The 14,645-nt window shown below is 43.9% G+C and overlaps 1 protein-coding gene across 1 annotated transcript in view; it reads right to left on the bottom strand.

The window, feature by feature from the left end:
* Positions 1 to 14,645, bottom strand: part of atp8a2 (ATPase phospholipid transporting 8A2) — a gene marked incomplete at its 5' end in the record, with an annotated part of 36,677 nt that overhangs the window by 21,729 nt on the left and 303 nt on the right. The window contains 22 exons of the mRNA XM_079181150.1: positions 3,249 to 3,313; positions 3,961 to 4,099; positions 5,018 to 5,157; positions 5,380 to 5,464; positions 5,550 to 5,619; positions 5,716 to 5,765; positions 5,842 to 6,030; positions 6,132 to 6,204; positions 6,417 to 6,461; positions 6,739 to 6,827; positions 6,941 to 7,018; positions 7,139 to 7,266; positions 7,398 to 7,566; positions 7,804 to 7,915; positions 8,145 to 8,272; positions 8,529 to 8,598; positions 8,912 to 8,985; positions 10,389 to 10,429; positions 10,656 to 10,701; positions 10,800 to 10,898; positions 11,381 to 11,480; positions 14,148 to 14,325. Coding sequence (XP_079037276.1) covers positions 3,249 to 3,313; positions 3,961 to 4,099; positions 5,018 to 5,157; positions 5,380 to 5,464; positions 5,550 to 5,619; positions 5,716 to 5,765; positions 5,842 to 6,030; positions 6,132 to 6,204; positions 6,417 to 6,461; positions 6,739 to 6,827; positions 6,941 to 7,018; positions 7,139 to 7,266; positions 7,398 to 7,566; positions 7,804 to 7,915; positions 8,145 to 8,272; positions 8,529 to 8,598; positions 8,912 to 8,985; positions 10,389 to 10,429; positions 10,656 to 10,701; positions 10,800 to 10,898; positions 11,381 to 11,480; positions 14,148 to 14,325 — 2,168 coding nt within the window. The remainder of the gene's footprint in view (positions 1 to 3,248; positions 3,314 to 3,960; positions 4,100 to 5,017; positions 5,158 to 5,379; positions 5,465 to 5,549; positions 5,620 to 5,715; positions 5,766 to 5,841; positions 6,031 to 6,131; positions 6,205 to 6,416; positions 6,462 to 6,738; positions 6,828 to 6,940; positions 7,019 to 7,138; positions 7,267 to 7,397; positions 7,567 to 7,803; positions 7,916 to 8,144; positions 8,273 to 8,528; positions 8,599 to 8,911; positions 8,986 to 10,388; positions 10,430 to 10,655; positions 10,702 to 10,799; positions 10,899 to 11,380; positions 11,481 to 14,147; positions 14,326 to 14,645) is intronic.

Genomic DNA, 14,645 nt, shown 5'->3' on the forward strand with positions numbered 1-14,645 from the left:
GCTGATCGGGGGGATTTCGTGCCACTACGTCCAAACTAAACTAAACCGAGAGGGTAAGCGACAGATTTAGAGGCTGATACGAGAGGGAATAAAGAAGACTTCACATTCTCATGTGTGTCCATCAGTATTGACTCAACAGAAAGAGACAAGGCAAAGATTTGTGTCGGTCTGAGTGTGTGTGGCATGTGATCGGAAGGTGACAGATGGCGCTCGTCACAGCTTCAGTGGTCGCAAACCGTTTACCCAGGAGGCATCGCTCACAGGGTTTGTTTTGACGGGGAGGAGCACCAAAAGGAGATCGCATTACAGCTCACTCACCGCCCTCACATGGCTCGGTACCATTCGTCCCCCCCCCCCCCCCCCCCCTTTCCTTTCTCTATCCAGATTGTCCATCTCATACATGAAGTACAATAAACACTCCCCCTGCTTTATTGCACAAACACACTCCTGCGCTTCCACGAAGATAAACACGCATATTTTGCTGCTTGTTCATGCTCTTCCTCCGACTCTCCCTCTAAAACACACACAAACACTCATTTTTCCTGTGTCGTCGCTTCCGATGCGTAGAGAGGGTGCTGACAGATGTGGAGGTGGTAGTGTGAAGGAGACATGGAGCATGGGGAGAGAGGGGGCGGGGGGGGGGGGGGGGGGGCATCTGCTGTTCAGACTGGCAAACGCAAGATCCACCGCACAGATCAGCCTTCACGCTGATAGAAAGGGTGCGATAGAAAGTGAAGATTTGGGTCGAGAGTTCAACCTCGGGGTGAGAATTTGATAAGCGGCTTCTGTTTTCGCTCACGTGCGGAATGTCACAATTACAAAAAGAGGCCGACAAGCACAAAGAAGCTTGAGCCGACGCAAGCTATTTTAAGTGTGAGATAAGTGATGCACTGAAGACAGCGTTGCTTTTCACCGGTCACAGCCAGAGCTCTCTGAAGTCGTCCTGATTGACGGGCATGACTGTGACACAAGTATGCCACATTCATACGTGAGGGAATGTTCCTTCTCTTACATCCACATGTCCTGTGACGGCATTAGTGCATTTTGTGTCTAATGTGAATGTAATCGAGTTTTGCCGCAGCAGTTCGTCATGTGGTTTATTCCGTCTCGTGTTTGCTGTGGTGCATCCACTTGAAAGTGTGCTACAAAATGCAGCAGGCTGTGAAGCCTACTGTGTGGATCATGAACTTGTCACATATGAAGAATTCCACTCATGACCCATGGTTTATGTTTCATGTCGACCAGCTGTCTCTCCGTGCCGTATAGAAATGTGTCTGTGCGACTATTTTACAAAAGAACCCCTTGAAGTGAAAAGCCTGAGATTCATGTTAGGAGTAGTTCTCGTCATAGTAAGAGTTAAGTTAAGTCAGTCAGTTCATTATCAGAGAAACGGCTGATACGGGACTTTTTCCTCACTTCACTCATCATTCCCACCAGTCTCTTTTGTTTATATTGGAAGTCTAATCTTTAGCCAGCAGCACTTCTCTCAGCAGAAGCCTAAATCCTTCTTTGCTACAGTGCATCCTGCCTCATTACAAGTCATTCAGCTGTAGAAGAATTTATTTTTGGGCTTGAAAATATTTCTAATGAAAGGGTTTAGAAAGTTCTTTTTTCCAACGTGTTGGTGCTCAGACTTTATGTCATGAAACAAAAACCTCTTGTCTAATGTGCCATTGGATCTAACTAAGTCTATGTGCAATCTCTGGAGAAGAATTCCCCAAAGAAGATCGGCAATTAAAGCTTATACACAAGAATTTCAAATATGTGTAAGCAATAACGGCAGGGCAAGAAAATGAAAGAAACAACTTGTTTAATGCGATCACCTGTTTCCAAATGTTTCATCCTCCGACCCAGACTATGTTGACCCGACAGCAATCAGACGTTGAACTGTTTACTGGACCAGTACAGTATGCGATACAGGGTTTTGGCCGAAACCATGTGTATTCCGATCAATTCCCAGGCCTAGTTTTTATAATGTCATAACCTTTCCAGGAATTTTATGACCCTGGGAACCCCGGTGATAAAACACGGAGGACAGAGCAGCAACAAAACCTTCCAAACCGTGTTAAGAATGATCCACTTACAGTGCTAACGCTCTTAGCTTTCACCCTCTTGCGCTAATCGCATATAATTCTCAGGGTGAAGTACCTGAATTAACCTAACATTAAATGTTCACCCCGTCCAGCTCAGCTTACTCAGAGTCTTACGCAGCCGTGCACGCCGTCTGGCTTCTGACCAGCCGGACACCGCTTTGATGCATGTTGACGTAACATCACAACTATTTCCTTCGCTAGAAGTTGGCATAATACAGGAAGGAAAAGTATTATAGGCGTGAAGTTGTGCAATTACATTTTAAATGCAGGATTCCTATTGGATGCAATGTTAACCCCATAGATGTCTCTAATGCTGTGTTGATCAAGCTATAGACCAATAAAATCCCTCTTTGGGCCAACAGGCGCTCACACACAAACGCACATTTCCAAATACACACACACACACATACACACACACACACACAGTTCCGGCGCTTAAACTTTATGGAGGCATAATCTCCCCCCGTCTCACATATAAACAAACTCTATTAAAATGAACAAACTGGAAGTGTGCGTGTGTGTGTGTGTGTGTGTGTGTGTAAGCACACATGTGGGAGTCAGAAAGTGTGTGAAAGAGAGACAGACACAAAGACACATGACAGTAATCAAGCTTAAGCAGACACACATGAAACCTGAACGCAAAGAACACAACGAAGGTAGAAATCTAATTTAGAGAACTCGGCGCTCACTCTAAATAGCCACAGGAACATAACACACGTACCGTCTGGCTTTTAGCTAGAAATAGGTCAGATAAAGAGACACAAATAGTGTGAGAATACCGCGTGATCGTTAAAAAAAAAGCCAGGTTCTGTATGCGAATGATGTGAAAGAGACAGAAGGAGAAGGGCATAAAGAGAGAGGGAAAGAAGTGATAGTTCACAACTCGTCTCTTTTCATCCCTTTCTCCATAGGGACACCAGAGACTTTAATTACCTGCACCTGTGAGCACACACAAAGAGCCCCACCCACCAATCTGGCTGTGGACCACACCCTAGTTCCCACAGTAACCTGCTTAAGACCCCACCACTTAACCCTCTACCTCCTTTACGCAGACACACACACACACACACACACACACACAGTCCCAAGACTGTACATAGTGTACACAGACGTGAATCAACGAGGTCGGCAGGAGGAAGAGGAGGGTCTACTCACGTCCAGAGAGTCCTCGTTGACAATGACGAGGGACATGCCGTGTGTCACCAGACGACAGGAGTAACCTGAGAGACAGATAGTGGAGGGTAGAGAATGGGGGATGGGGGAAGAGATTAGATTTACTTTAACCTAAAACACAAATGAAAAACTTGATTTGCGAAATCCTGCTCCATTCTCTCACACAGCTATCCGACTCCATTCTCCTCCATCAGCCTCTGGCCATCATCGTATCTCTATTGTAGTCTGTTACGCATAGTTCAGTTACATCATGCACCAATTAAAACACAGCAAAACAATGATTCTGAATACTGCTACTGGCATATAGAGCAGTTCAATCATATAAAAGGTGTGTGAAAAATAAACACAATTTGCACCGTACAGTCTCAGAGAGTGTCCGAACATTTTATCTAAATTTAGTTCTTATTAAGTGTTGTTTTTGTGGACATCTGCCACAAACTTCCTGTGCAACATTAAGTCCCTTCTGCCCTGCATACTAATGGCACATTTCGCTTAATTGTCTGGCATTTCATGGCACACATAATGCCAACTATTCATCAAACCGTTATTCAATAAGCTGCAGAGACAAGGGGACTTCCACACCATCGCTGGATTCGCCTCCATCACTGGCACGTACTCCACTAAAAGCCCTCCCACAGCCGCTTGGGGCAGAAATGTCCCTCCTGTGACTTTACTTTAAAGGCTTCCCTCTCACCTATGTTGATGGCAGTCTCCTGCTTGTCTCCGGTCAGGACCCAGATCTTGATGTCGGCCCTCATCAGAGTGGCGATGGTCTCTGGCACGCCGGCCTGCAGGCGGTCCTCTATGGCCGTGGCGCCCAACAGAAGTAAGTTCTGTTGGCGGAACACAAGATTATGAGAATATGAGAACAAAATATGGCGAAAGAGGAAAGTAGGTTCAAATAAATGATATTTAGGCAACATCCCCAGACTGTATGTGAGGGCTCTTTCTCTCCAGAGAACATCATCCATATCTAGTTAGAGGATGACAACGATGCCAGCAAGTTCAGCTCAGTTGGTACAGCAGCTCATTTTAGGACTCCATATACCAACTCTGTGTCTTCATGCCAAAAAGTAGCTCATTACCTCCCGCCTGGCTTTAATTTGTTCAGCATTTAAATGCATGTGTACCCTCATTAGACACACTCAGACGCACACACAAACACTCGCACGGACACACAAGTTAACACTACTGTGTTGACTCCAGTTTATGGGGCTTTTGGCACACTGGTGAAGGTAATTACCCTTGTGGTCTCCCAGTCTGAGCTCCCCTCCTCCTGCATCTGCTTCCTCTTTTTTTTCCTCTTCACTTACTTCCCACCTTGACTCTCCACTCTAAATCCTTGGTTTGCCCACATGTTAGTTCAACTCTCTTGTGAATATGCTCTCATCTGAAGTCTCTGAAGTTATTTTGTTCACTTAGTCCCCAATCAGTGACATCTTTTATGACCAATACAAGACGTCCACAACGCCCATCCCTTAAGGAAGGAGCAGTATCTGTCTTTACATTCTGCTAAAAAGAATTGTGTCACGCAATTTACAAACATGATGAGTAATGAAGTGTTTACTGCAGCGTGGGAATCAATGGAGCCACTCTGCCACCTGCTGGCCAACATGCAGCGTGTGTTTGTAGGAGTATGAGTCAGGAAGAATTTCATGACTCTTGAGTCTCTGCTTTGATTTCAAGACATCTCACATATGGTTAGACACCATCTTGCTTTCTGTAGTGATGTCTACTGTTGGTGTGTTTACCGTTTCCAGTAGTTCATAACACTCCTCTAGTTTCTGAGCGCGGTCTTTGAGCACAGTGCTGACACGATTGTATTCCTTTAGCCACTCCTGGTAGGCGTCCTCCTCCAGGTCCACATAGGCAAAACACAGAGTCCTCAGTCCTGGACGGATGAAGGGAGGATAAGACGATCAATCAGTGTGATCACGGAGAACAGATTATGTTTCTAACTGAGAGCGAGTGGATGGAGGAAACGTAGGAAAGAGGGCTCTGAGGTGGGATCAAGCATTGTCAAGTCTTGACACCAGTGAAACAAACAAGCATCTTTTAAACAGAGAGAAACTCAACTATGGCTTCCCCTCCCTCCCCCTTCTTTCTCTCTTACCTTCAGTAGCAAACTGTTCCAGATGAGCAAGAGTTAATTCTTTGTACTGGGACGCCTCAGTCAGATGCTCAAAGATTACATTATCCTGCAAAACAACAAAATAAGCATTATTGAAACATGTTAAAGGACATTAGCAGAGCTGAATTACAGTCATAATGAGATAAACATACAGCTCCTTTGCAGTACAGCCGTAGCTTCCCGTTGGGGGTTCTGACCACCACAGACATGCGTTTGCGGTTACTGTGAAGAAAACAGTGGGTTCAGTTTCAAAAACACACTAGTTTTGTATTACACAGTTATTTACTGCCTGAGAAGAACATTTATTGGGAGTATTACCTGGAAAACTCCAGCACATTTAGTATCTCATAGCTCATCTCTTTTCCTCTCTGAAACAAAGAACAAAACGTTAACTTTGCTTTAAAGCAGCAATTCCTGCAGTAAAACACGCAGATACACACTTACAGCTTCAAGTATGACTGAGTGCGGGGTTCTTGCAGTGAAGACAAAACCGAGCCCTTTGGCCCCTTTGACCAGCGCTCCCTCATCTGGAGAAGAGGCCTGGTAAATGATCTGGTTGTCCTCTCGCTCTGGGACCACTGTGTGGCACACTGCCATCATTGTCAGGAACTCACAGATCTGAGGTGACGTAGGCTGAACACACACATACATACAGACAGAGTGGACGTCATTTTTGGGGCAGAATAGGTTTGCTTCAGATAAAGAAAAATGAGAAACGCTTCAGAGACACCTACATGGGTCTCGATGTTTTGGACGAGAGTTGGGTCGTCAAACTCTGTAGAGTTGTTGCTGCTGGACGGCAGATTGCTGTGAAGACAAGAAATACTGATTTATGGCACGAGTTCATCTAATATTGTGTAGAAAAAACGGCATTCATATAGCATAACAGGCTAAAATAAGTGAGTTTTGGGTATTATTCTGATCAAGCATACACAGTACATTCGTTTCTTTAAACGTGCACAGCCTAAAATGGAGAAAAGCATATCAGAGAGGGGAAGACGGATGAGACGGTCACTGACCTGAAGTCATCCATTGAACGATCACACTCGAGATCAGGGAAGTGGCTGCAGTGATGAATGAGGAACCAACCAGTTGATGAGTTGGTTAGTTCATTTGTTCAAGCATGTAAGAGTTCAGTCAGTTGAAATAATAACAGGAGAGTATTACAAGAAAGTCTAAGGCATGAATTAGTTTCATATTTAGTGATTAAAAGGTTACTACTAAAGAGGATTTAGTGGCAGAGATCATTATATTTTAGAACGTGGCTGCTTTGACAGGCAGAGCTAAGAGGAAAGAATGAATCTACAAAAAAGAAAAGAAAAGAAAAGAGAGATGACTGACCCATATGTAATTCCAGCAATAGTACACTTCTTGAAGGTCATGATGTTACAGGTCAGGGTTCCGGTCTTGTCTGAGAAGAGATACTTCACCTGGAGAAGAGGAAATAGGTAATGTAAGCAAGTGTGTTGATTGAGTGTGTATGTCATGGTAACCCTGCGCCTACTTCCCATCCTGAAGCCACTGATTGAGAGGAGGAACTGACCTGACCCAGCTCCTCATTAAGATTGGATGTTCGAGCCATGGCCGGCGTGTCTGTCTCTGCGTAGTACATCTCCATGTCCTGAAGTGAGAAAAAAAACACAGCAAAAGCAAAAGGGATCAGAATTATTTCACTACTTAGAGTAAGTTAATTGGAAAACATGCATTACAACACACACACACACACACACACGGATCGTACCCAGTTGATGAAGAGGGCCTGTGTGAACTTGACCACCTCCAGAGTGACCAGCAGGCTGATGGGGATCAGGTTGTTGTACAGGATGATGAACGTCAGCAGGTTATACGCAAAGTTAGTGGAGATGTCACCTACACAAACGCACAATCATCAATTATTCACGGACCCTTAAAATGTGTGTTAATGCCAACTCATTGCCGTTAGGAGACTTAAGTTACTGGTTGTGAAATGCAGTATGTGTGTGTGTGTGTGTGATTCTCACCAGCCCTGGACAGGTACCAGCAGGAATCTTCAGTGTGTTTGTCATTCCAGATGGCGGCGCCCACAGAGCTGATCAGGGCCATGACCAGCAGGATGCCAAACAAGACCAGGATCTGCATGTTGGTCACCCGCTCCACATTAGAGCGCTTCAGCGGTGCCTTGGTGGAGTTCTGGCGGGTGGACGGGTCAATGAATACAACACAGAGACACTCGCATCAAGACCATGCTGGACGATGACACAGTTTCATTGAGTTGCAATAGTTTCACTGGGAAGAAGTCCACTTGCAGCAGCTAACGCTCTAAATTATTCCCGTTAAGTTCACTAAGAGACTTAAAAATATCAAATTAATTTTGTTTTTCAAGCATTATACACAATGTATTGTATTCAGACAAGACGCTGGGTTTACCTGCATCAGTTTGGAGTCATGGCCAGTGTAGACAATAATTCCCACAACCCACTGCGTGTTTCTGAGCTGGGCGCCGCGCAGCAACACCTGGTCTGGACCCAGAGGAGCTGGACTGAGAAGCGCAAGGGACAAACAGAACATGAGAGATTAATAACAATCTCGGTTCAACCTGCATTTTTGTTTGATGCATTCAGAAGGAAATTGCTGTCAACAGAATAGGTGTTTTGTCCTGTTGTCTTATTTTAAACAAAGATACTATTTTACAAAAAACAACAACAACATTTTGCATTTAACACTGACAATACACTTGTTGTCTATGTGTGTGTGTGTTTGAGTCTCACTTCTGGTTCTCCAGCCGCAGAGTGCCAGTGAAGTCATACAGGTGTCTGTTGGGTTCTTCGCACTCCAAACGACCAGACAGAGCAACCAAATCCTCCAGAGTCTGAAAAGCAGCCGTGAGCGTGAGACCCTGGAGAAAATGAAATATGACAAGTCCGGATTATCACAAAGTACATTACTCATTACAGAAAAGCAAAGTTCATGAGACAAAACACTAATAAAAAACAGGATAACTTCATCAAGTCCCGAAAGCCAATGGCAACATTTTTCAACATCTTTTATTAAATTGCATCCTAACTGTAACAATTATATAAAAACACATACTTTCTACTAAACGCTAAATTGTGGGAGAAATTCCTCACTGACCAAGTGCTCCTGTGTCTCACCTGTCTGATCTTCAGGTTGGTTTCTCCATCCAGGTTGGAGGTCTCAGTGTAACACATGGCCTGTGGCTCGCTGTAGAGAAGAGGCGTCAACAAATGGTAGTGCTTAAAATGATTAATCCATCAATCAACAGGAAATCAGTCAATGACCATTTTGAATGTAAAATAATCAATTCAATCATTGGAATTCATCAGTAAATTTTACATACTAAACGATTTATCGAACACATTGATTGATAATGAAAATGCATCATAAGTTGCCTCCCTAAAGAGTAGTTTAACACACAACAAAACAATTAGAAAAAATAGATTAACAGATAAATATACACAAAGGCATATGTGTGCTCACACACAAACACGCACACTCATACACACTGAGGTCTGACCTGGAGGACACAATAACCATGTCAGCTGGAAGGTGCTGGCCATTGGTCACCTTCACTATGTCGCCTACTGCCACCTGGTGGCCCGGGACGCAGCAGTGCAACAGCGGGAGAGAGAAAAAAGGTGGGGAGAAAGAGAAAGAGGGGTGTTACGGCAGAAGAGGGTGAGGGGCAATGGGAGGGCATAAAGGAGGGAGACAAACAGAGGAAACAAGAGGCCGGTTAATAAGTGACCAATCCAGAGGCGGCAAATAGAAAGAGAGGAAGACTTGAGATAAAGAGACAGTGAGCACAGCAGTGCAGAGCTTGAACTTTTGGGATTAGGCTGCAACAGAGGCAGACCAGACTAAGACTCAAAGACTGCAAGAATGTAGAGACAAATAAAAGGAGGAGAGAAAAAAGAAGCCATTCGATATTAGCCTGACAAAAGTGTTTTTGAAAAAAAAAATCAATTTTCAAAAACTGGGAAATATTCCAGCGGCACTTATAACCGAGTTCTCCTCTCAACAAAAGGGAGCGTTCTGGGAAACTACTTGAAACCACCTTTGTTTAATGGAGACGTTATTGAATCAGCTGAGCAGCTGGAACAAATTCCTTCACATTCTCTGACCTTGAATAACAAGGAGGGCTGCATTCCTTCTCTACAAAGACTCAAGTTTGATTTGATATGACCCGCTGGAGCACGGCTGTACACAGCTGGACTCAGCTAATGAGTACATTCAAGAAGAAGAACACATTTCCAGTCGATAGGTATGCATTTGTTGTACAAGAACATACAGTGAACATGTGTTGTACTGTGAAAAACCATGAGTTCATTTTGCTCAGGTTTAACTTTAACTAAAGGAAAAAGAAAAAGCTTAATGTGGAAATGACATGAGACTAACTGGTTCTGATGAAGTGCAGAAAACCTAATTATTAAACTAACAAGACCTTCCTATGGGGACTATTGGACAAATCCTCGACTGACTTGTTATCTGGCCCTAAAACATCAATACTAATTGGAAGAGTATCCTCAACAAACAGACTGAGTGACTACAGTGTAGCCACGAGAAGTGGAACACAAGAAATCCTGCGTGGAAACCAAAAGAGGAGAAAATATACAGGTGAGACTGACAGAAGTGTAGCTCTTGAGACAAATGGAACCATTTCATAATAAAATAAGTTAAGAAATGTCAAATGTTAATCCCCGATTTGACAAAAGTAGATCATTATTTTGCAGCACTTCATGCCTACGTTATTTGAATCCTTTTGCTTTAACTGATTTAGTTTCATTTGCTAAATTATGTACCGTTTTTTCTCTATTTTGAAAAGAAATGTATCTTTTAAGCCGGCACTTCTTACAGTAGTATTTTAAGTCATTCATGCCAATGAAGTACGTTCAAACTGAACTGTAAAAACCGAGGCGGTAGAGAGGAAGGCTAAAGCGCAGGAGTGATGAGTGAGAGGGCAACAAAGATGAAGTGTGTGATGATCCCGTTACCTGTTTCCATATGATCGTCTGCCAGGCTCCGCTCCGCAGCACTGAGAGACAAGGACAACACAGCCATCAGTCAACCTATAGAGCGACACTCATACAGTATTCATGGGGACTAAACTTTTTGTCTGCGGCCTGCACTATAGTGAGTGACAGACAGACAACAGCCATTCACTCAGCCATGAAAGGAAAACAAAACCCACACAAATAGACGCAGGCACACTCGTGGAAACAGTCGATGCACATTAACAAGCACAGACGCGCAGACGATACCTGTTGTCTTCTTGTTGTTTACGGTGTTGTCTGCTTTGTGTCTTTGCTGTCAAGACGGATAAAGAAATGTTAGCTTTTAAGATATATTGTCCTTCTCTCCTGTAATTTAAGATAAGCAGTAACGTTCTACCAAGTGGTACTCACATAGTCCTCTATGATCTCTTTGATACCGGCCACCGTGAGGATGAAGATGAGTGGCACCAGAGTGGTGTAGCGACCGGTCGGTGATACATCAGGGATTTGCTGGTCAGAGAGTCAAGAACGGCAGATATCAGAAATCATTGCTCACAGTGAGTAGCTCAAAGCCCCCATAATGCACCACTACATTGATGGCACAGAAACACATTAGACAAGGCCGTGGAGTACAGTGAGTGTATCACTCTAAACCGATCAGGTAGTGACGACAGAGCGGGATAAGTGATTATCTTCTATGATCTAATTTGTTCTTTCAGTTTAGAAACGGTCTAAAAGTTGTGATAGGAAACAATCGTTATACTCATTTATCGTTTATTCTGCTCCTTCTGGCTTTCTGTGGAAATGTACCAAATCTTAACTTTTGCCATCTAGAAAACAACCCTCGACCATCCATAACTCAGTATTTTAAAAATAGCTGGGCCTGTGGGAAATGCTGGGATGTTTTAGCACAAACCTGTGTGGGCCACAGAATCAAACTGAAACCAAACAGCGCAGATCACGGTCTCTACCGTGTCGTGCGTGGGGTTTACCTGCATGAGTGCGATGAACAGGAAGAAGGCGTTGGCGGCCCGCCTGATCTGCTCATACAGGAACCGGGGTAGGAAGGTGAGAATCCCATACTTGGTCGTACTGCAGAAGAAGACAAGGACGAAGGAGATTTAACACGTTTACGTTCAGACAGATGGAGGCAGAGAGCCAGCTATCGCATTAGCAAAAGAAGGAATTCATGCATAAATTGTGTGCTAATGATTTCTTTTTTTACCTTAAAAGGTTGAATAACCAACTCTATTTGTGTTTTAGTGTTGCAGCACTTGAAAATCTATTAAAAAAACCTAAATTGTGCTCAGAGAGGGCAAACAGCGCCATTAGCGGGTGCACACACATCACACCTTTAAATAGACCAAAACTTTAAATCCAGCAATCTAAAAAAAGACTCAGCACTCCATAAAATAGGTGCAAGAAACCTTGGCGACCTCAACTTGTCTGTCAGTCAGCTGCATTGATCAACTGCATTGATAAGGGCCAGGAAGCTTCCGTAAGAGCTTTTAGAGGAGTTCAAAATAAGAAGTCAACCTTCAAGTCAAGGCCTGCTTTGTTTTTTCCCCTGTGTGGCCTGAGTGAAAAGTTAGAGCGTCTGCGATGGTCCTTGTTTAATGGATAGAGTGTGTGTGTGTGTGTGTGTGAGTGTATCGAGTGCATGCACCCCTCCATCACAGTTCACAGTCTCCTAGGAGATGAACCCGTGACCGCTTTTTCCGTCTGCCTCACTTACACAGACACAAAACTACAAAGAGCAGGACATTACACACAAAGCAGAGCTGCAACAGCTGTTAGTCTGTCGCACGCACAGACAGACACACACACACACACACACACACACACACGGAGTCCTGACCCTGATGCTCTGAAACCCCAGAGTTAGTGATACTACACCTATCTAATTAAAGACAAGTTACATCGGACTCCACACACACACACGCACACACGCACTTCTATTATACTAGGCAGATTCATAGTTGTTCACGCTGGTGGTGTTAACAGCTGTTAGCTGCAGGGGTGATGCTCTTCTGCAGCTGTGTGGCTTTGTCATGTTTTTTATTTTATAAAAAAGAAAAGGTCGGTGTTCTTCATATGTTTTAGGCAACATTGAGCTGAGTCATCCCTCATAGCACAGGCCGGTAGATGTGTTAAAATACAAGTGTGTAAAATATTTCTCAGTTCTAATGTGTGATTCAGTTAAACATGGTCTACTTTACATTATAATTGTATGTATTTTCCTTAGAATAATAGAGCAGGTTACTTTGCTGAGCAGCACTAATGCTTAGTTTGTATAAACACAACTGCACACAATGAAATATGGATGTAGAGGACCTCGGGAACAGAGAGAAGGTGAGTTGAGTGTCCAGATAAAAGCTACAAGGCTTCAATCTAAGAAAAATCAATAAGGGCTATTGAACCTTTCAAACATAAACTAAAGAGTTACAGGAACACAGAGACATCAGAGTGCTCTTTAGTCTCCAATCAGCATGCAGCGATGGGCAGGACACCGCATGTGATCCAATCAGATGAGCCGGGGAGCACTTGCGTTAATCTTATTCGTGGAGTTGAAAAAGGCTCTTTCAAAAGTGAAATTAAATCCCCTGACAGTAATGGCAGACCACCGAATGTCAGCCGACTAACGACAACTCACAGAACATGAGCCCGGTGCTCCGCATGGCGCCAGGCACAGTTAGTACATACAAATAGAATTAATAACAAGGTAATGACAAGGTATAAATTACATTTTTGTCTGTCTAATTCAAATTCTAATACAGTTTGCCTGACTGCTAATTTGTATTTACGACCACAGCTGTACCCATAAAATACGCAGAGGACAGCTGGGATGATGCTTATAAAAGAGAGCCCACCTTTGACATATCACTATACATAGCGTCAATACATCATATAATCATACTCCGGTCCAAGATTTGTAGTCCACTTCAAAGCACAGAAAGTCAGGACTACCTCCAGGGTCTGAGAAATCAGACAAAACTAAGGCGCTTTCTGAAATGTTTGTAAAGACTTTCATTGGCACCCTTAAATATTCATTACTCCTGAGGAAATATCGAGTAAGTAACATAATGTTAAGTTGTTAAGCAAAGCACTTTCCAATGAGCTTCAGGTCAGTCTCAGCTGCAGAGTTGCAACTTAATAGGTGAGTTATTAAATGAGTCTTATCAATAGTTTCACCTGCAAAGTTGTAGTAATATAACTAAACGTTTTGGTTGCTGTGATTTTTAGGCCAAATTAACAGAAAGATACTTGTTTCGGAGAGAGATTTAAAAAAAAAAAGAGGAAGTTCTACTTGGTCCAAAGTCTACTTGTCGCACATGGCATGCTGGGAAGAAAAACATACAAACAGTCCGTAACAGGTTGTCCTTCAACCTGAAAGAATGGGTTTAAAGCCCGTTTAAAGTAAATATCTACAATGAGTGCCCTTTAGCAAGACACAGAACCCCACGAGCTGACCATGCCCTCTGACCCCAGTCAGGCAAACAACTTCTAATTAAGTAAATATAGTCAAGATGAGCTTATCACGGTCTGAATAAACACAAAGCATCAGGTGAATAACCAGAGGTTTCAGAAGTTTGGTGATATATATACTTTGCCGTGGTTTATTAAGCTCTGATCAAAACTTTTGGGAATGATATGATATGATATGATAAGTAAGCCACTATTTGTCAGAGTACACACAAGCAACACAATATGCATCACAGAACAAAACGTGCAAGTCGGTGGAAGCCCAGTGACACCTACCTGACGTGGTTGTCGCAGAACTTGGTGATCTGTGGCCGGTTGAGCAGCACCGTCCGCGCGGTGGCGTCTACGGGATCCGCCTGGGAAGTGGTCCCGGACATCTCATCATCTGCCTTGCGGTAACCGCCGGACGAGCAAGCAGGTCCTGCACCGTTGGATTGATGAGAGAGAGGCGAGGCTGAGTGAGTGCGAGGCAGTGAGACAGAGAGAGACAGCGAGAGGGAGAGAGAGAGAGGGAGAGCGAGAGAGAGAGGGAGGGAGACAGAGACATAGACGGGAGACGTGGTTTACGGTTCAAAAGCGAAGACGACCTATTAGTACTAGAGGCTACTGTATGCTGATGTGTGCTGAAGCCCGGCGTGGTCGATTGAATGACGTTTCCCGTTATAACACCCCCCCCCCCCTTGTCTTTCAGTATTATTATGCAGGTACCGTCAATGCACACGCGCTCGTTTCGCGACGCCCACGGGACCCCCCGCGTATAATGGATGTGCTGAG

The sequence above is a fragment of the Pholis gunnellus genome (genome assembly GCF_910591455.1).
Source record: "Pholis gunnellus genome assembly, chromosome: 20".
Classification (NCBI taxonomy): Eukaryota; Metazoa; Chordata; class Actinopteri; order Perciformes; family Pholidae; genus Pholis; species Pholis gunnellus.